General features: G+C 43.3%; 1 protein-coding gene across 2 annotated transcripts in view; it reads right to left on the bottom strand.

Moving 5' to 3' along the window:
• LANCL2 (LanC like glutathione S-transferase 2) overlaps window positions 1-20,909 on the bottom strand; it is a 32,949-nt gene extending 12,040 nt beyond the window's left edge. The window contains exons 1-5 of one of the 2 annotated variants that reach the window (XM_053986950.1): window positions 20,226-20,909; window positions 10,169-10,286; window positions 5,494-5,701; window positions 3,117-3,264; window positions 2,378-2,524 (exon numbers count right to left, since the gene is read on the bottom strand). In XM_053986950.1, the coding sequence (XP_053842925.1) occupies window positions 2,378-2,524; window positions 3,117-3,264; window positions 5,494-5,701; window positions 10,169-10,286; window positions 20,226-20,426 (822 nt within the window). In that variant the 5' untranslated portion in view covers window positions 20,427-20,909. Of the gene's footprint in view, window positions 1-2,377; window positions 2,525-3,116; window positions 3,265-5,493; window positions 5,702-10,168; window positions 10,287-19,700; window positions 19,784-20,225 lie in introns of those variants that run through there. The other variant, XM_053986957.1, reaches the window with a different exon arrangement.
• Between the last annotated feature and the right edge of the window lie 590 nt (window positions 20,910-21,499).

Here is a 21,499-nt window from a genome sequence, read left to right as displayed (position 1 = left end):
AACCCTCCCTGTGTGGTAGGGAGGCTTCATAGGAATGTTTGTTTTGAGGCTCTTGGATTTCACAAGGCAATCCTGCAGAAGAAGGCAAAGAGGATGGGCACCAGCAATAAATGCCTTCAGTCTTGAGCTGTGCAAGGCAAGCCCAGCCCAGCTCAGAAATTCTTAGGAGGTAAATCCAAGAAGAGCAGAGCTCTTTACAAACCTCTTTAACTTGTGCTTCGAAGAAGATTTGAGTACTAGTGAGTTTTTTGTCCAAGCTGCTGAGGTTCCCAGCATCTGCTTCAAACAGCTACAGAGTAACCTACAGGCGTGTGTCCTGACTTTCTGGCCAACAGCAATGCTATGCAAACAGACACTTTTGCTTCACAGTTAGTGAAAGGAGTAGACACTTCCTAGCTAGCACTTCAGAATTCCCCCTCTACCTCCCAGATGAGTTATTTTACATGGCTAAGCTCTTATTCTTCCAGTAGCCTGTAAATAACTCCAGCAATACATGTTTTCTCCAGTTTAAGAAGTGTTTGGACAACACTCTGGGAACATAGTATGATTCTTGGGGTGTTCTGTGCAGGGCCAGGAGTTGGACTTGATGATCTTGATGGTCCTTTCCAACTCAGCATATTCTGTGATTTTATGATATAACTGTTGTACAGGAATTACCCTCAGTAACCTTCACATCTCAGGTACAATGTTCAATACCTTTTTTTTGTTATCAAATAACCATTCAATAAAACATCTCTTGAATTATTTGAAGAAAATACAGCAAAATTCACCCCATTTGGTGTGGGAGGGACGAGGAAAGGATGGGACTCTGATATGCCACCTTCTTCTGCAGTGGATGACTCAACTTTGCATGACTCACAATATTTAACATACAGTGAAAAGATGGTAATCTAATGCTGCATAAACAATGGCTTTCTGGTAATTCTTAAAAGCAGCAATTACATGTAAAGGAAAAATAACTAGGATTTTAACATGTAGACAGAGTAGCTTCTGCTCAAATCAAAAAGCACTGTGCAATGATTTCTGCTATCAGCCTTAAATAGTAAATGAAGGATGGACCCTTTTAAGAGCCTTCTTTAGAAGACTAGATGTTTCTCTGAAAAGCTAGCACTACCAGGGAAAAAAAAATAGAAGCCAGAAAGCTGAAGGAAACAGAAGAGAGTGGACAACCTTGTTGAAGATAGCAGTAGGTAAAGATAGGAGCACGGTAAATCAGAGCAGGCTGAGGTCCCAGTGGGATGGTCACTGCAGAAAATGGGTACAGTGAGGTTAAGACACACCCCAGGTTGCAGAGCAGTAGCTACTTCTATAGCAAAGTCAGCTGGTTTAACCAGAACTGCTGGTGGAAGTGGTGTAAGGTAATCTGAAACACAGCATTTCTTCTAAGTGAGGAATGGCTGAGCGGTGGCAGCACCAAATACCAGCTCAATCACTTCTGCAGTGAACATTTGTACACAGCTGCAGACTGTGAGGATGTATGATCCTTCCATTTGCCTGAAGTAAACTCATTCTGCATGAGCTGGCAAGGAAATTGATATTTACAAAGATGTACAGACTGGCAGCAGCACCTTCAAAAACCAGAAACAGGTGCAATAACGTTTTGCAGCTCTGTGGCAATCTTCTATAATGAATCTTAAGGCTCTTTTCCCAGACTGTAGAACAGAAATAATCATAATCATATTGTAAATCTCAGGGCAGGGGGGAATTGATTTATAAATGGGAAAGAGGAGGTTTACAGAAGAGAGGAATCTCACTAAGGAAAACAGAAAGAGGAAATCAGGGGTCACAAATACACTAAAGAGCATCAGAGTTTCGTGTGAGAAATAGGGGAGTTAAGGAAGAAGAAAAACATCTAAATAATAAAAGCATACTGAAGACTAATATGTGATTAAGGATAGTCTTCCAAAAGCACCAAGGCAGTGGTAAGGGGGGAAATCACTACAGAAGAAAGGAAGGGCATGGAGGACAGGAGGCATCAGCGGTGCAATCGTTTAAAAATAGCAAAAAATTGAAGAGTGATGGATAGTGAGTAAGTGAATTTTTAGCTCTTCTAACTGCAGACACCAGTAGAAGTATGAAGATAAGAGAAAGCACTTCACTGTCTTTGCTGAGGACAAGAAACCTGATCCTGAAAAGCTGGTACTCTGAACCACAACTCAAGAGTTAATTCATTCTAGTGAGATCATACCCTAGTCACAATTTTCTTCTGCTATCAAACCCTTAGGTAACACCTCAGCACAGTTCTGTGCTGCAGTCTAACTCCAAATTGTGAGACCCTGATCCAGCACAACACCGCACATGCATGAAAGCTGAAGATAAGATCCCTCTGATCAAAAATTACTGCTACTTCACCCCAGCCAAAAGAAGATGCTCTTACCTGCATGAGCATGTAATAGATCCCAGCCACTCCATGGGCTGCTCCAACATACTGCTTCCTGTGCCACTGGTACAACAGAGGACAACGGTCTGTTTTCCGCTCCTCCTTTGAGAAGTTTTTCCCCGACTCAATAATAGCATCTATTACCTAAGAAAAAGAGCACACCCTCATTACCTGTGTTGCTTACTTCAATTCAGAGGGTTTTGCTTCTGCATGACTAAACCCACAACAAAAAATAAGCCACAATACAGTGCTAGGACAACAATATTCAATTCATTTGGATTTGAGTGTTGAGGGAGAAAAGGTATTTTCCTTAATGATGAAATCAATTATATTTTAAGAGTAGAAATTTAATCTATCAATATTTCTAATTTTTTCTAGCCCCGGTTTCTCTGGTTCTGGTACCTGCAAAACAGTCATCCATCTCCTTCTTTTACCAACACTTCCACAACTTCTGTCTTGAGGTTTTTTTGTAGCAATGTCTCAAGTGGCCAAAACTAGTTACATATTAACTTATTTCCTTGGCTGGACACAGACCCACCCACACTGGCCTGTGCCAGCCCCAGGTGGGCAGCAGGGAAAGGGGGAAGAGACTGCATGTACAGATGAGATTGGGTTTCCAGCTCTAAGTCCCTCTTCTCTCCAGCATTCCTCTCTTAAATTGCTTGGAATATGTATGAGAGTGATCCCAGTTCAACCTCACTGACACTGTGATGCTGGAGAGAGAAAAGTGTCTTACCTCTTTGATAACAGACTGTGGAACAGTGTCTGGACCGATTTCAGTGTTCAGGTACAGCAAGGCATACAGGTAACCTGCTCTGCCATAGAGCAGCTCATCTGGAAGTTCAGAATCTGTGCTGATGACTGTTCTTTGGAGTTGCAACAACCTATATCAGACAAGGAAGGTGGGGAGAGAGTATCTTCTGTAGAGACCACACTGCATTGTACAAGCCATCAATTGACCAGAAGCAGAACAAATGGTGAAACCCCACCAACCCCCTTCAATCACTCCCAGTCCAGTTGGCTGCTGGGTTTACAGGCAGGAACTCTGCACGCCTGCCATCTTCGAGATCGGAAACTCTGAGCCAGAGCCAGGTGAGTATCAGCACAACTGTCAGGATTCTGTGCAGACAGAAACAGATGCAGGGCAGGAGATGGAGAAGCCCGGAGAGCTACTCCAGCAAAGACAGAAACCTCCTGGAGCCTCTGGGAATTTCACCAAAGTGAGGAACACTTAATTGTACATGTTTAAGAGGGAAAAAAAAAAAAAAAAAAAAAACAACGACATACGGAAAACCCCAATACCACCATTCATTGTTCCCTCTCTTAAGAAAACACGTTGTCTCAAACATTTAGCACCTCAGTTTTGAAAAGGACACTGCTAAAATGCACAAGTGTTTTGCTTGCCTTTAGCAGTGAAAAAACAAGAAACAAGAAGTGCTGGCCATGGTAACTCTCATTTTCTCCAGAATGAGTCTCTGCTAATACTCTACCAGTCTGTATTAGCACTGAGGTGGATCAGAGGTCTGTTTTACAGCCACTCCCTTCCTGTCTCTTCCTATCTTTTTTGATTAAATTGATATTTAGATGAAACCATGGTGATGATAACATTTTAAATTGGGGAAGGGTAACAACAATCTGGATTAAGACCAAATTCAATTCCCAGATTCCCCCAGCAATTATTTCTCAGGAGAAATGTTAGCATTAATATCATGCCATAGCAAAATCACTGACCTCAATCATGTGCTTATGCTGTCGCTGCTTAATAGTAGGGGAAACAGCTACTAAAAAAAGCCAGTTTTATATCTTCTTTCTGAGAACTATGCTTTGGGTTTAGAATTAACTTATTTACTTCTAAACTGTCCACTATTAAGTTTTATTGTTGAACTCATACAACTGGACAAGGTAAAAAGTTAAACGTGAAATCGCAGATTATATTTTGACATCTATAATGTACCACTCAGGTGGTGTCGTGTATATATTTGTAAACAAAAAAGTTATAAAATAAACAAATAGTCAAAATAAATTCCTTTTCACTACTTCTCATAGAAATTACTTTCCAAGGAAAGGCAACAATAAAGATTTACTGCTAATCTCATTTTGCTATACTCACGCTTTTTGCCTTACAGCGAGCAACACTGCTTTCTGAACTGCATTCAAAATGACATGCCCAAGAAGTTTACTGCCAATTGTAAAAGCAAAAACCCCCAAACCTAAGACTCACTTCAAAACTGAAATATTCATTCAGTAACAGCAGCAGAGGTTAATCACACTAGAATTCTAGAATAGAAAGAGACCAATTACATTTCCAAACATAAACTAGAATGGAGATGAGGACATAAGCCTCATTGCAAATTCTGCCAGCCTTAGGTATGCTGCTGGACAGCTAGCAGATGGACTGTGGTGCTGAATGCAAACCCCACAGGGTTCCAAGGCTTCCAGATCTTGCTGGGACAGCAATCAACTCTGTACCAGCAAAGGCACAGTCAGCTCTCTAATGAAGCTACATCTAAATGAGATTTCTTGAGATATTTGTTCCATTTAGATTACTTTGAAAAGGGGCTGGAATTTTTTCAGGCCACCCTTCATATGCTCTGACCTAATTAAATTCTTTGCCTTTACAAATCTGCTCTTGCAAATACTTCCTCTTTGTTATGTTAAATTTTTGTTATGTATCAATCCGATACCGTGTTTCTGTCTGCCTTCATCCAGATCCTGCAGTACACATGTTTTGTAATGAATCTACAACTAAGACCCAGTCTTTACAGAAAGCATCACAAACTGCACAAGCACTACATATTGCCAATGACAAGAGTGTGGCTTTTGTTAAATGTCACTTCAATGTGACAAAATCAGAATGTGCATGCACTACAGATATGCCCAGGACATCCTGTCCTAACAGCGATAGAGGACTCAAGATAACCCACTAAATATGAATCAAGTGCAAGCCAGCTTTAATAAAGATAAAGCCTATTTTGTATTCTTGTACCAAAAACTTATCAGGAGAGAAAGTGTCCATTCTTTAACCCTGTCCTCTAAAATTTCACTTGCAAAGTTACTGAACCAATGCTCTCTACAAATGAAGGGCATGACATTTCCCACCATCAACCACTTACTTGGCAACACATTCTTGAGATTCACTGCTGTTTTTCAGTTTGTGGTAAACCACTGCACCCACTGCCAATGGCCCAGCATCACCACAGAGGAAAGTAACTCTTCTGCCATTCAGATTGCGAAGGATTCTCTTCACGTAATCAAGAGATCGCTGCAAATGGCTCTGGTTTTTCATGACACGGTACAGTTGCAGATATAAGAGGGCAATACCTGAAATAAACACATGAAAAAGAGAGAGTTTTACCTACTTTTCTTTCTAAGTGTATCATATTCCCCTTTTTGGTGCCTCTGAACCAGTAACTCAAATGTGAACAGGTATTTTGGCAATAAAAACATGTCAGTAAAGGGTCCTAGCTTATGCAGTGTAAAGGCACCACTCATTTGGATGACATTTCAATGGGATCATGGGAAAAATAAAAATTATTGGACTGAAGCCCAATGGTAGAGTCTCAATTTCCAAAAAAAAAAAAAGAAGAAAACTTATGACTCAGACCTCAACTCTTGGCAAACGGTATTGGGTTTGCATAGCCAAGCCTTGGTAGTGGGGGGCTACAGGCTTCGTGAGAAACTGCTGGAAGCTTCCCCCATGTCTGGCAGAGCCAGTCCCTGGTGGCTCCAAAGGCTGATGTGCCACTGGTCAAGGCTGGGCAAATTAGAAATAGTGGTAATGCCTCTGTAATAAGAGAGGAAAGGAAGAAGAGGAAAAAAAGTTATTGTGCAGTTGTAATTGTGGCCAGAGCAGACTGGAGTGAGAACACGTGAGAGGAACAGCTCTGCAGACACCAAGGTCAGTGAAGAAAGAGAAGGGAAAAGATGCTCCAGGCACTGGAGCTGAGATTCTTCTGCAGGCCATGGTGCAGATCATGGTGAGGCAGCTGTACTCCTGCAACCCATGGAGGACCATGGGGATGCAGAGATCCATCTGCAGCCCATGAAGAAGACTCATGGAGCATGCCAAAGCAGGTAGATGCCTAAGATGAGGCTGTGACCTACTGGAAGGAGGCTGTAAACCCTGAGGAGAGAGGAACCCACACTGGAGCAGCTTGTGCTTGAAGGATTGCACCCCATGGAGGAGTGACCCATGCTGCAAGTTCGCAGAGAGCTGTTGCTTGTGAGATGGACTCACAATGGAGAAGTTCACGGAGAACTGTCTCTTGCAGGAGGGACTCCCGTGGGGGAGCAGGGGAATGAATGACTCTTCCTCCTGAGCAGCAGGTGAAACCATGGGTGATGAACTGACCATAACCACCATTTCCTGTTTCTCTATGCCACTGGGGGAGGATGTAGAGCTGGGAAGAAGGGAGAGGTGTGAAGAAGGTGTTTTGAAGGTCTTATTTTACTTCTTGCTATCCTGCTCTGATTTTGTTAGAAATAAATTAAATTAATACCTTTAATTCTAGCCTGTTTTGCCCATGATGGTATTCAGTGAGTGATCTCTCCTGGTCCTTATCTCAACCCATGAAGCCTTCACTATGTTTTTCTCTTCCCTGTCCAGCTGTGGAGGGGAGCGAGAGAGAGGTTTTGTGGGTGCCCTGCATTCAGCCAGCATCAACCCACTACACAAAGAGATCACTGAAGATTCAACAATTTGAGTTAACAAGCACATGTATGACTGAGTATACTAACTGTACAATACTCATCTATTATATGCAAGAAGTGACTTCTCATTTGTAAAAGGATCTTTTGATGAGTTTTTGGATTCAAGTTGCCAAGTTCTTCATAACCCCTAAAGTATTTCACAACAAGATTACAAGCTTGTACAAGTCAAGCAGGTTTGTAAAAGCCAGAAGTCTAATCAGGGCTCTAAGAATATCAGGAGGTACTATCAAGCTTCACTCCATTGAACTCATTACATAGTTTTCCATTAAAACAAACCAAAACCTCAGAAATAACAACAATGTAGGCTGAAGGAAGTGAAACAAACCTGTCTAAGTGGATGTCTATTGGCCAACTGCACGCATACACGTGCAGAAGTAAATCTCTTATCTCCAGACCACACTGTAACTCAAACCCACTTCTGAATAGAGAGAGCACACCCCTGAGCCTCATCCAAAGCCAAGTACACACAAGGCCCACTTAGCTCACAGAGAGGCTACTTCAGTAGTACCAGAACAACAGCACCACAGGAGTGCTTGTACATCCTCACATGTTCCCTAGGCAGGCTCTGAGCAAGCCTTTCTAGGTGAATCTAAGAAGAAAGCTGCAAAGTTTAGGTAGCCCAGTTCAACATCATGGGAACTTGTGGGCTATTTACAGGGATCTGTGGAACCCTTTTTTATGCTGCAACAAACGTGTAAATATCTTGTTTTGACCAAAGGATGATTAGAAATATAGCCACAACGTCCAGCTCATCTCATCCTTCCTAGTGTTTCTCAGCGCAACACCCTTATAAAAGGCTCCTCCAAGAGGCCTGGCATGTAAAAAAGTACTTGTGTAAGTAAGATGGACTCTTACATGTGTCCCATGATTGCTACATGCCAACACTGGGTGTTCCAAGATTTTAAAGATGTTTCACAAAATGCAAGCCAGTGCTCTTGACTGCAGTGCCAATAAGATTTGTCTAGACTTGGTACACAAAAAGCAGGGCAGTTGTTCACAGCACTACTTTTACCTTCTGATTTGCACATTAGCAAAATGCAGCAAAGAGCAAGTTTGGGGGAAAAGTATCTGCATTAAGAATTTTAAAAAGCAGGTAATTTAAATACTTTTATTCAAAACCATATCCACAGGAGCCTTGAAAGAAGTTAACAGCTTGGAATAGATGTAACTGGCAATCCTTCTACAGGATGAAAAAATCCCACACTTATTAGACAACGTCACTTGTTCATCTATATTCCTGTTTCAGCTAATGATGGCTGTGTTACTTCTACCTTATGACTCACTTTCAGTATGCTCTGGTTTATCAGCCACAATTTCAGTTGTCAGTCACTGTGCCAGAACATAACTCCCTCGGAGCCATTCTGTACTGTCAGCACGAGAAAGCCCACCACTGGAGATCTGAACACACTCAGCAGCCAGTCACTTTCAGACCCTGAAACATGTCTATCTTTTAAGCCTGAGTTGTCTAAAAGTTCCCCACCCATCCACCCACAGCACCATCTGTACCAAAACATCAAGAAGAAAGCAAAGAAATTTTACCCTTTAATTGCCAGATTTAAGCCTAAGGATGGATGAAGGCTGGAGAGCTTTTCCAACGTACTCCCCACTCATGACATGGAGATAAAAGAATAGATCTCCTGAGGACACATTTCAAACACATGGTGCCTGAAGCTTGAGTTAGAAGAGGAGGAACAGAATATGCCATTCTATTCAGCAAAGTCACACTTAACAGGCCTAGATGGACATGTTCTAGCAACTTGAAGAACAGTGGGCTGCATCAGACATGAAAACCATAGGCTCTGCCTAAAGGATCAATGTCCTCGTTTCAGCTGGGATATAGTTAATTTTCTTCTCTGTAGCTACAGTGCTGTGGTTCGGATTTAGTGTGAGAATAACACTGATAGCACACTGATGGTTTAGTTGCTGCTGAGCAGTGCTTACCCTAAATCAAAAACTTTTCAGTTTCCCACGCTCTGCCAGAGAGCAGGTGCACAAGATGCTGGGAGGGACCATGGCCAGAACAACTGACAGGAAGGGGCCAAAGGGATATCCCACTGCAACAGGACATCATGCTGGGTACATAAATTGGGAGGAGCTGGCTGGAGGCCACCAATCACTGCTCAGGCATGGGCTGGACTTCAGTGAGCAGATGGTGAGCAAAAGCATTCTGCATCACTCATTTCTCTTGCATTTTATCCCTCTCTCCTTTTCATTACAATTGTAATTATTATTGTTGGTTCCATTACATTTATTCTTTTATTTTACTTTATTTCAACGATTATACTGTTCTTATCTCAGCCCAGGGGTTTTATCTTTTTTGTTTTTATCCCCTCCCTATGCAACTATGGCAGAGGGGATGTAGGAGAGGCAGGGTGTGAGCGCTTGGCTGTATGATATTTAGTTGCCAGGTGGGGTTAAATCACACCAATTAGAAGGGCTCATTTACATCTGGACAGCATCAGTGATGCAATGCTAAATGAAAAATGGTCCCTAGCAATAACCATCACCTGCACACACCTAATTTTCTTCATGATATTCACAGTCTTGCAACCATACCTCTACATTCCCCCTCCTCACACAACCACTTTACCATTTTTGTACAGACAGAACAAGAATAGCCAAACTACCCAAATTCCAGATTTGAAGGCTACAAGCTCCTGGCCACAGAACATATTTCCCCCCACCCATCTACTCCCAGTGATTAGAAAACACTGTTACCATTCGAGAACTGCTAACTAATAGCCTGTTGAACAGGAAAACGTGAAAAATAACCCGTTTTTAAAAGCAAATTTAAAGAAACAAGACGTAAGGTAAAAGAGCAGCCTTAAAAAATCCACTCCTTTTGCAAAACAATGATCTCCATATACAAAAGTCAATTATCATTCTGTATCTTTGTCTACTTAAGTCAATGCAAGTTACAGACAGTAGTGACCAAGGCTCCAGAGTTAAAAGGAAAAGCAACTCACAAAAATGCCCAGAGTATTTCTGCCACTCCTATAAGAATACCAGAATCTCCTGTGAAAAAATCCAATTACATCATTTAACAAATACATTTCATTCAAATTCTGTCTTTCTCACCAGTCCAGCCAGTATAGGCAGAGCAGTCATGTGGATCTGCTGTCTTCAGCCCTTCCTCCATTTGTTGCAGAAGGTCCTTGATTTTTGCCTGGATCCGTTTTGAGAATCGAGCATTGACCTGAAAGCAGGAGACAGGGAACGAGCCAGAAAAGAAACAAATTAAAGAATGCAAAGTGCCTGCTCCACTTTCTTGTCTGGGAAGAAAACCAAACCAAACCAAAATCAATCAAACAAAAAATAACTAGGAAATAAATAACACATACAGCAATGAGCAGAATCAAGGTGGTTCATCCTAAGTGTGTCTCATGTAAATGCATTCTGACTACATTTTAGGGTAAGTTACAAGTATCTACATTAGACTAAAGTTACCTGTGCATTTTTTAAAGTCACACAATGAGCAGCTATGGACACTGTGACAGCACGTAATTCTTATCAGGGTCCTGGTACCATGACCATGTTATGGACAAACAACACAAACCCTGTGTTAAAAGTGCTTGCTCTCATCACAAGGACCCTGGCACATCCTTTGTAGCACTACAGAGCAGGAAATAGCCCAAGGAAAAGAAATGTACCAGGTGACCAGTCTTTTTGTACAGATTACTCAAGACAATCAAACCAAAGAAGATGAGCAGAAGCAGCTCAGCATCTTCAGCTCACGCACGAAGGCAAAGAAACAATCTTTGATTTTACACACTGCTTTCTTTGACTTTTGACCAAAAAATGTTTATATGGATGAAATACATTATATATAACAGGATACTTTATTTTTGCCAACATTTTCTCTCTCATTATGCACACTTTTAGGGAAAATATGTTCCTTTAAGCCTATGGAACATGGAAATTAGCACAGTAGTATGGAAAGATCTTGCTTGACTATAGCACATTCCAAAAGTGGGTCTGGATAAATTACAGGTCCTGGATGCCACCATGCAACCAATTACTCATGATGTACCACATTTTGTACTCTTGTTCAGAGTGGAACTTCAAATAAAAATCAGTGATTTCAAACATCCATCCAACAGAATAAGAATTTAGGAAGATTTAAAAATTGCACAAGGCTTCTGATACACCAGAAATCTTCAGGGTGACTAGTTCAAATCCATTTAAGGATATCCAAGGTAGGATATGAAGGGAGAAGGAAACTGTGCCATTGTATCTCACACTGAACACATATCATTCTAGAAACAAGCTAGAAACACCTTAATCTTCCCCAATATCTCTAGAAATAGCAACCAAACACAGCAGGCATCTGAAGCCTGTTACTCTTCTGCCTTAATATGGTGCTAAGCACCTTTCTGTTATGGAACTGTACTATGCATCCACATCACCACCACCTGACCACCCTCCTTTTTTTGACTAGATCAGTGAGGTCTCAACACAAAGGAATACTTTCCTCAAGGGCAGGGCTTCTCTCCTTCAAAAGACAGCTATGCCGATGCTAAGGCATATGGTGAAACAGCATGAGGATATTCACATGGATGCATCCAGGCATAGAGCTCAGGTTATCTGACAAGAGTGAACTAAGGCTTCAGACAATACAATACAAATAAATGTATTTACCTACTGCACGTCACAAACTGGTTATCTTTTTGTTCTGACAATACACCTGCTGTAAGCAAATTGGGATATTTTATATCAAACACCAGATTAAATTCCTTAGAGGTAGGAGGGGAATACTAGGACATCAGGATGCCTGGGCTCTGCATTGAAATCTCAGTCCCATACAAATAATTTAGCTCAGGTTGGTAATCCCTCTCTCTAGAATTTGAATTGTAACTTACTTATCTTGGTTTAGTGCTTGGAAAAGCAAAGATTAAAGGATATTTTTATTAATATTTTTATAATTATCTGTAAGCCCAAACAAGGCTACTCCCAAACTTATATCAGTGTGAACAGGTCATAAGTGGGAACAAAGTTTTCCCTAGCTATCTACTCCTCTCTTTTTTTCTGGTTGTTCAGAAGCTTTCACAACCGAGCACTGTCACTGATCATTTTATAAGATTCCCCTATAAGCTTGTAACAGATGTTTACATGCACTAGAATAAATTAATTAGACAAAGAAATGAATGTTGAAAGGTGGCTTTAGAAGATTTAAAAGCTTCCTTCAAGGAATCTTGGGGCATCATTACAACTGAGCATAACACGCACACTTGTGTGGAGCAGAGATTGATTTTCATCAGAAGTACATTCATCTCAAGAGGATGTTTCCAGCTGGCAGTCAGCCTTTGCTGCAGGTGACTTGTTATTCCTGTAGAGACAAACAAAAACCAGGAAGCCTGATCTCTGATATCCAGTGGCACATTTACTTCTGGTTCACAACAGACTGGGTGATAGCAGGACCTGAAGAGTATCTTTAATTAGAAAAGGGTCACTCTAGGAATTCAACTACTGCATTACTCCTCTGCTGCTGTAGAAAAACAACCATTATCATCCCAAACACTGCTCAAGTTTCATATTGTCAAAACACACACACAAAAAAAGAGCTCATTCCTCATTATACCAAATAGAGGCTTATTGGCTCTATTATAGTGCCACATTGGCTATGGTAACTAAAAAGGCTCATTATCAGCACAAAAGTAATGCAGAAAAAATGAAGCATGTTGTTTCAGAAATTAATAGTTTTGCTATTTATTTGAACCATATCACTTTTTCCATTGCAGTGAGACAGCAGGCAAAGCTACAATCCAATACGAAGTCTTCCAAAGCCAACAGAAATGTAAAGGACACAAGTATTTATGTAACATCACTCACCTTTGGTACTAATCACAAAATGTCTAAATTATGCTGTCCTTGTTAGCAATACCTGTCTCCCCTATCTGCTTTCTTTAATTTGTAGGGTTTCTTAAGAGAATTTAACTCATCATCTTCTGTAAATTCAGCACTAGAACTACACACCTACATTCGAGCACAGTGCTAATAACACCAAAGTCATGGGTTTGATCCCCATATGGGCCATTCACTTATGAGTCGGACTCAATGGTTGTTATAGGTCCATTCCAACACAGAATATTCTGTGATTCTGTTATTATAAAAAATACATAATGATGCAAATAAAAATCTCCTAAAAACCCCAAACATTTTACTTGCAGTCAACACTACAGTAACATACCAACTGTTGTGTGACCATTGCAGCCATACGCAGCTTTACTGCCATAGCATTAAAACAAACCAGAACCAGTAGCAGATGAGGCAATAAGCAGCTGTTATGTATGTATTGTAGATCATGATTTCTGGTAGGTAAGAGAAATATGTAACTTTAAAGTCAGCATGTGCATTTGCACCAAATGTCACAGTGCCGATATAAGTCTGACAATGTAACCCTGAGACCCCATGGCACTCCTTCTGTCATTAAAAGTAACACTCTGGTTTGACAGACACGGGATGAATAATCACATATGCATTTGTCAAAGACATTTAGATACCCATGCGTTGTTCAAAAACACCTCTAGGCATTTACTTGCTCATGACATCTATGCTAAGAACTTCTGCAGAGCCACAGCAGGGCAATGGAGACCTGAGCTCACAGCTTCCTCACAAGTTGCCAATGTACCAATTTTCTTGCTACCACCCGCTGCCAAAACAACCGTGTTGCTCTTAACCCTATTTTAATTCATCATGTTTTTGGGCACAGATGCTACATGGAAAACCAGACTGCAGAAGTAAGCAACTGATTCTGCAGAAGTAGAAAGGAGATGACCTTGTGCTACCTCCCAAACAAATACACTTTTATTTCACCTCACTTTATTGCTGGTGATGTGTAGAACAGAACACATAACATGGTGCTGTGTTGTCTTTGCCAAAGTGAAGAAAATACAGCTCAAGTTGGTACTGCAGAGCAAGAACTCATTCAAAACCCAAACTTGCATAGAAGATTACAGAAAGGACATGACAGACACAGGCAAGGAAGAATGTAGTAGGGGAAACTCACAGTTCTGCTGAAATGAGGAATCCTGGCTGTACAGAAATCATTGGGAACTTTGCCACTGACTCTAAGGGAGCCAGGTTTCACACCCATGCATTGGAGCATGGGTCTACTGAAGCAGGATGAGCTCTCATACTCACCTCCACAAGTTCCTGCAAAAGCAGACAAGAAGGGATGGCAGTAGGATCCCATATGCAGAATCTAGCAAGGCCTGCTAGGAGGTGACCAGTCTTTTTGCACAGAAGAACAAGTTCTACTTTATTTTTTACCTAAGTAAGAGTATTACAGCTCCAAGAGCAGTGCCTTCTTCTCAGACAATACCAGATACTGTTGAAACTCATCACCCAGCCTCTGAAACACGGTTCCCTGATTACTTCTCAGACAGGTCCTCCAGAAACAAATGACAGTTCTACAAAACCACATGCTTAATAAATGCTTTGAAATATTACGGTCTGTACAACACATTGCACTGTTTTTCAGTGATCTGTCACTTAGTGCCATACACATGATAATGGGGAAAAAAAGTAAAAAAAGAAGGGGGAGAGGAAGAAGAAATAGAGAAATCAATAGCTGTAGGCAAATTCCTACACTCCTACAAATGCCAGCTTAGGAAGAGGCTTTAAACACAGTAACTGCCCTCTCTCAGAGGATTTAAGGGCATGAAATGCATCATTAAAAGGCAAACATACAAATTATAGAAAGAACTATTTAAGGCATGTGAGAAATAAGACTGTGTCTCTAATGCATTTGTGTGTGAAAGAAGTTATATGTCTCATTGGTTATAAGACAGCAAAAATCCAAAGCTTAAATATCTAGATCATCAAAAAGAATCATCAAAAAGCTACAGATTATTGGTAACAAAAATAAACAGATATCCTATGTTTTGGGAAATAGAGACTGATAAAGCAAAAGAGCAATACTGAAAATTGCTAATCCTTCAGGTAGCCTAACACCAACATGCAACTTCTTGAAAGCTGAGAAAATAAAAGTCTGTTGTGAATGTGATTTAAAGTCACTCCCTACACAGAAGTGTCTAGCCCAGCTGTGACATTTTTAGGTGGAGCTCAAGTTGCAAAAAAAGCTAAAACATCTACCAATTCTGTCTAAGTTACCTCAATGCACAGAGAGCAGACATATTTCACATATTGAGCTTGACAGCAGGTCAGTGCAGTTAGACCCAAATAAAATTTATTTTCACCAGGAAGCAAGTACATGCTATTGCACTTGCCCACACAACTAGCTGGAGTAACAACCCATTAACATGCAGGTTTTGCAAGATAAAACTAGAAACTGATGAAGAATGGATGGATGTGCGACAATTTCATCAGAACTTGGGGGTTTGATATTACGGACTATTTTCATTCAGAACTGGTTGACTAAAACCAAACAGGCTTAAATCTGTGGTCACCTCCTGAATAGCAGGAGAGGCTTTCACTACAAAAGCATCAGAAAAGCCCTAAGCAGTGTTCAGTGCTGACCTGTGCTGTAGGAAAGAAGCAGCAGTTCTTCCTTTTGGGCTGTGTACAACTGCTAGGAGTTAGTGAGGGACAATGAAGTGCAACAGACTGGTTTTCAGGCTCAGTTTTCACCAAGACTCTCAAAAAGCAAAACAAACTTTCCTTTTGAATAATCACAGAGAATACTGTAAACCTTGTTTGTTTCAGAGTCCCCTATGAAAACAGCACATGCCTGAACTGCGGAGCCAGAAAATGGTCAAAAAAATAACAAACTCAAGAAATGTAGCTACGTCATCCCACATCTCTGGGAAAAAAGCGGGAAGAATTATTTAGTGGCTTTGGAGGCTGAATTTTGCCTCCAGTGCAATAAGTTGCATAATTCCCACTAGTATAAGTTGCTGCTGAGTCAGTCCCAGAACACAGAGAAATTGCTGCTCCCAGTGAGATAACTAAAATGCCCATTGAGACAATCCCCCAAAAAATTTAAAAACAAAACAAAAATAAAAAACCAAACAAACAAAAGTCAAACCAAAAGAAAAAAAAAACCAAACAAACAAAGGGAGAAGACAAGTGAGGCTATGACAAAAATCCATATATATATATATTTTACAGGAGAAGGAAGAAAGCCACATAAAGGAATTATCAGAAGTAACAGGAGATTGAGAAAGCATTAGCAAACTAAACACTACTAAATCACCCAAATTATAAATCTAAGTAAATATTCTATATCACCATTAATAGTATTTCCCAATGAGCATAGTTATCTTTAAATAGGTTCCCTGTAAGAAGTCCCTTGCAAAGCCTAACAAGGCATTGTATACATACCACTTTTTTCCTAATATTCTTAGAACACAATGGCAAGTCAGAAAAAAACATATTAAGAAAGAATTTGCCTAAAAAAGAAGTTGAAGTTTAGGGATTCTAGTGACCAATCCATGAAGTTTGAATCTAATTTTGCTTTGGTCTTGTGATTCCACAACAAATTCAGACAATCTTAAAGTAAGGGCTGGGATCGTGTTAATTTCTTGATGACAAGGATGCTTCTTTTTTTTTTTTTGGCACAGCCACAAAATGTAGATCATTGTCTAGGCTTCCACCTTCCCCTGGCTGAGCAGATAATATCAGGCTGTCTTTCTTTCCCATGTCACTGGCCTGTAGTCAGTGTGAAGGAGAATCCCAAGTCACACCTGCCTATACTATAAATGCAGCTAACATGGCTGTGGTGGCTCCAAGGACAGGGGCAATAGATCCTTGAACAAGCCATCACCACCCCTCAGCAGCAAGCTCTCTTAACCCTTTTCCTTCCCAGGAAATCCTTTAGAGCTTTCTAACTCTCTACCACACTAGGGAAGTAAGAACTAGGGAATGTCCTTTGTTATGAGTCTATTCATTTCTCTGCCTCCCTCAACCACCTACATTTCCATTTTGAAAACTTTTGGACTGACCACTTTGAGATAATATCTATAGGTACCTTTTTAGGCTAAGGTATCTCTATGGGGCCCATATGAAAAGGAAAAAGGCTACAGGATGTATATTTGATTGAAATATTAAACATCACTTATTAAACAAAGGTTTACATTTAAAATTATGCTTCTTATTAATCTAGAATTAATGCTGTCTGATGAATTATTACCTTGGCTTTCTCAGACAAGTTACAGAAGCAATTTAAGTTCATGATACTTTAATGATGAAGATATCTAGTTATGAAAACAGTGAATTTCAACTACATGAGCAGAGCCCACACAGATAGCTGCAGTGTTTACTGTGACTATTTATAAGAAAGCAAATCAGCAACCTCAAATTCTGCTTCTCCTACTCCCAAACCTTCAAGATTTCTGAACAAAATTTTACCCACACACACTTCCACATGCAGAATTTTGTCCCAATTGTCTCACCTTTCAGACAATGCCTTGAAGATCTTCTTGTCCTTTTATCAACCAGGTGAATTTTAGATGGCAATCACGACAGACGAAGAAATCCAATGGATTAATAATGCATTGCCTTCCATGACAACAGCAGAGCCCTGCACACCTCAGGCTGTCATTACATGAGTCACTCAGCGCTCCTCGCTCAATTCAGCAGCAGATGGGAGGAAGGAACTATGCACTGCACTGAGGCCTTCTGAAAGATGCTCTCATTTTTAGGAAACCTGTGTACTTCTGCACAGAAGTTTATAGAAAAGACTTCCTAGCCTATGTAAAGTCCTTTTGTCTTCACTGGGGCTTTAGGCAAGCAAAGACATTTCTCTGATGGAATGGGAGTCATTAAATAAAAAAAAAAACAAACACTAAAACATAAACTGAAAATCACAACAACAACAAAAGCACCCCAAAAGTACCCATCATGAAATCTCACAAAAGGATAGTACTAGGAGCGACAGCATGCAAATACTTCAAAGAACATAAAAACACATAAATATACTCACAGCTATATTCTAGCCCAGAAATATGTAAAATGACTCCTGAGATTTTGCAGATGCAAAACCAAAAGAAAATGTACATTTGCTTCTGCCTTCTCCTATAAAATGCACAGAATTGCTGTAGTCACATGGTTTTAAGGCAATACAGAAGATTTTTTTTTTCCAGAGGCACTTTATCCTCCTGAACAGAGCCCAGACACCACCTTTTATCAAATACAAGACTACTCAGGTGCTCTAACATATTTTCTGAAGACACCTGCACAAATAGCTGCTGACTATCACTCAGCCACTCCCTAAAAAGGAATGTCATCCACCATTGATGCTGGGAAAAAACATTTGCACACACTGTAAAACACCATTTTCATGCATAGGAGAGCTTAACAGGCATTCCTAATGTGAACACAGGGCTAGAAAATTTCAGCTGTGCCACAGAAGAATGTCTCTCAATTTGGATTAATTCAAGAATCAAATCTGAAGTGAATTAGAGTTGAACTATTCTGCAATAGAGCTAGTACACTCTAAAACGGAACTTTTAAGGATGTTCATCTTCTTTTGATACCTCACCAATCTTCTGGTTAACTAACTTGAGAAAGCTTTAGTCCATCTAGATCAGCAGCAAATGAAGGAGTATTTTCTCTTTTAAAATATGGACATAAAGTATGGGATTTAAAGCAGGTACACAAGATGACTGGCCTACAAGGGACTTGGTATGTTTTTTACCAATTTAACAACAATATATAGCCATAGCGGTTCTGCCATCTCCTCTCTGCCTTTATACTTGAATGCATCATACTTGGATGATTTTTATAGACTAAGCCAGATGCAAAAGAACAAAGAAATAACAGTTCTCTTCCACACGGAAAAAAAAATAGTTTTACCAACACTCAGCATACTGCCAGGGAGCTGTGTACAAAACAAAGCAGATTCCACTTTTGAACCTACTCTTGCTTTTTAAACCTTCTCAAATGCTCTGCTTTTGACAGCTGCAATTAACTGCAACAGTTAGACACTGAAGCCCTAAAGCATTCTCTTTTGCGCATTCTGCTTAGCCACATACAGCTTCATGAACCTCAGTCATAAACAACTTTGTGAAACCTTTCATTGCCTTGACTGATGGTGAGCTGATGGTCTCCTGCAGGCACTTACAATGGTCAGAGAAATGTCCCTCCCACTTGGGCATCACCATCCTTGTCTCACCCTATCAGTAAGTCAAGATAATTCCATATTGCCACAAGCAGAAAAATACAGAGCCGATATCAACAGCTTTCCTTAATTAATCATAGCATACAATCAAGAGACTTAGGAAGCTAACTTCCCACCCTCAATGCATTTGTACTTGTAGCAGTGTCACCATGCAATGTTTTCCATGCAAAAGATGACAAAGCTGCACAGTATTGAAGGATGAGGCCACAGAGAGGCTGAATGACAAAGTCTGTATTCCAGCATTCCTTCTTCAGATTAATCCAGCCTGCATGGTAACAGGCCAGGCCAGAGGAGCTTCTCAGAACCTAAGACACTCATAGTATACCAAACAGCACCACGTGGCATCAAGGAGATAAGTGGAGCAGGAAGACTGCAAACCCTGTGTGACCAGTCCTACCAGGCAGACCTGCGGGCACGAACGGACTGCCAAGTGTCTATCATGGTGCACCTGAACCTATACAAATGCACATGTCAGTAAATAAACAAGTGAAAACAGTCTAGCTTCACCTCCTGAGTAAGTGTTACTCTTACCCAAGAATAAACTCTCCTTTTCTAGATGGGCGCCCATTTTTTCCATTCCCTTATGCGTTTTCTCTGGTGAAACTCGGGCAACTTGTGCTGACAACTTCTTCTGAGACACCAAACCACCGTGGTAAGAGCAGCTATAGCTGTTCTGCTATTCAGCGTTCCAGCTAGGGCACCGCGTGCATTCCCGAATCGGAGTAAAACAAACAGCCTGAATTAAGAGCAGCTGCCGCCGACTACGAGCCGTGCGGCCGGGCTGAGCTCCCACTCCTTCCCTCAGTTCACCCCGCCGCTCCCTCTCCTCGGGCGCCCCCGAGGCCGCGGCGGCCGCCCGGAGCTCGGCCGGCGCGCAGGCCGCGGGCGGCCCCGCCGCCCCCGCCACCGGGCCCGCGCCCCGCCGGAGCCGCCCCGGGGCGGAACCCACCGCCGCCCGCGCCGCGGGGCCGCCGCTGCCGCGGGGAGCGAGCGACCCTCAAGTGAGGCCGAGCACCAGGTCCGGGACGCGGCGCCTGCCCGCCGCCCGGGACTCACCTTCCCATCGGCGCCAAAAGGGAGGGACTCCTCCTCCGCCGGCGGCTGCAGCGCCCTGTCCCGGTAGGCGTCCGCCGCGCTGGGGGCTGCCACGGCTCCCTGGGGCTGGTAGTCGGGGTAGGGGTTGGCGAAAGCCCGCTCCTCCATCTCCGCTTCACCGCCCAGCTGCAGCTTCAGCCTCTTGGACATGCTCTCTCCCATCTCAGCCGGCCCCCGGCCCGCCTCCCCGCACGGCGAGCCGGCGGGGACACACTCCGCCCCGCAGAGCGGCGGCTTTGCAGCAACGCGAGCGCTGCGGCCGCCCCCGGCTACAGCTGCCCCCGGCTACAGCGGCCGTCCCGCGGGCGCTGGGGCTGGGTCAGGAGGGCGGCTGCGGTGATAGGGTCTGCGGCCGCGGGCACATCGGGGCCGCTCCAGGGCGGAGGCGCCGCCGCCCCGACCCCGAGCCACCGAAGCCCAACTTTGGAAGGCGAAAGGGAAAGCTGCGACGCCGCGGCTCTGCTCGAGTGCCCGTCAGCTGAGGCGGGGGAGCGGCGAGCGCGGCAGCATCACAGCCTGTACAGGGGCAGAGCGCGGCCGGGCCCCCCCGCGGGAAGCGGTAGCCCGCCCGCCGGCGCAGGCTGGGTGGCACGGCCGCAAAGCTCGTTCCAGCGCCTCATCCTCCCGCGCCGGGGCGTCAGTGCCTCGGGCTGCTGCTGCTGCCGCCGGCCGCACGCCGGGCGGCGGAGCGAGGCTGCCGCCGGCTCCTCCCGCCCGTCCCCCCGCGGCGGGGGCGAGCCGCCACCCGGCGCATCTCAGAGGAGCGGCAGCAGCAGCAGGAGGGGCACGGACAGCCCCAGGAGCAGGCAGTACGGCACCAGCTCCTTCGCCCGTCTCATCCGCAGTCGCCGCCGGGCCGCGCTCATCCGCCTGCAGCCCCCGCGCCCGGCGCACCGGTCCCCGGCCAGCCCCGGCGGGAGGGAGGGACGCGGACCTCGGCTACCGCCCGGCGGGGACGGCGCAGCCGGCGGCGACCGCCCCTCAGCCGGCGAGAGGAGACAGCTCCCCGGGGAGAAGGGGGGTGGTCTTCTTCCCTCGGCCCGCCCCCGGGCTGTAACGTTGTCCTGGCCGTGCTCCCCGTTCTGCCGACGGGGAGCCCGCTCCAACAAGCCAAAACACTAGAAAAACAGCCCGAAGCCCCTCCGAAAGGCATCAGAAAACCTCACAGCCCTGGAGGGGGCTGGCGGCGGTGGGTGGGGAAGGCCCTCAACGATCGGCGGTGGCGGCTGGACGTG

Source organism: Vidua macroura, chromosome 1 (assembly GCF_024509145.1).
Source record: "Vidua macroura isolate BioBank_ID:100142 chromosome 1, ASM2450914v1, whole genome shotgun sequence".
Taxonomy (NCBI): domain Eukaryota; kingdom Metazoa; phylum Chordata; class Aves; order Passeriformes; family Viduidae; genus Vidua; species Vidua macroura.
The sequence above is the reverse complement of the archived record's forward strand: the minus strand, read 5'-3'. Positions and strand labels throughout refer to the sequence as shown.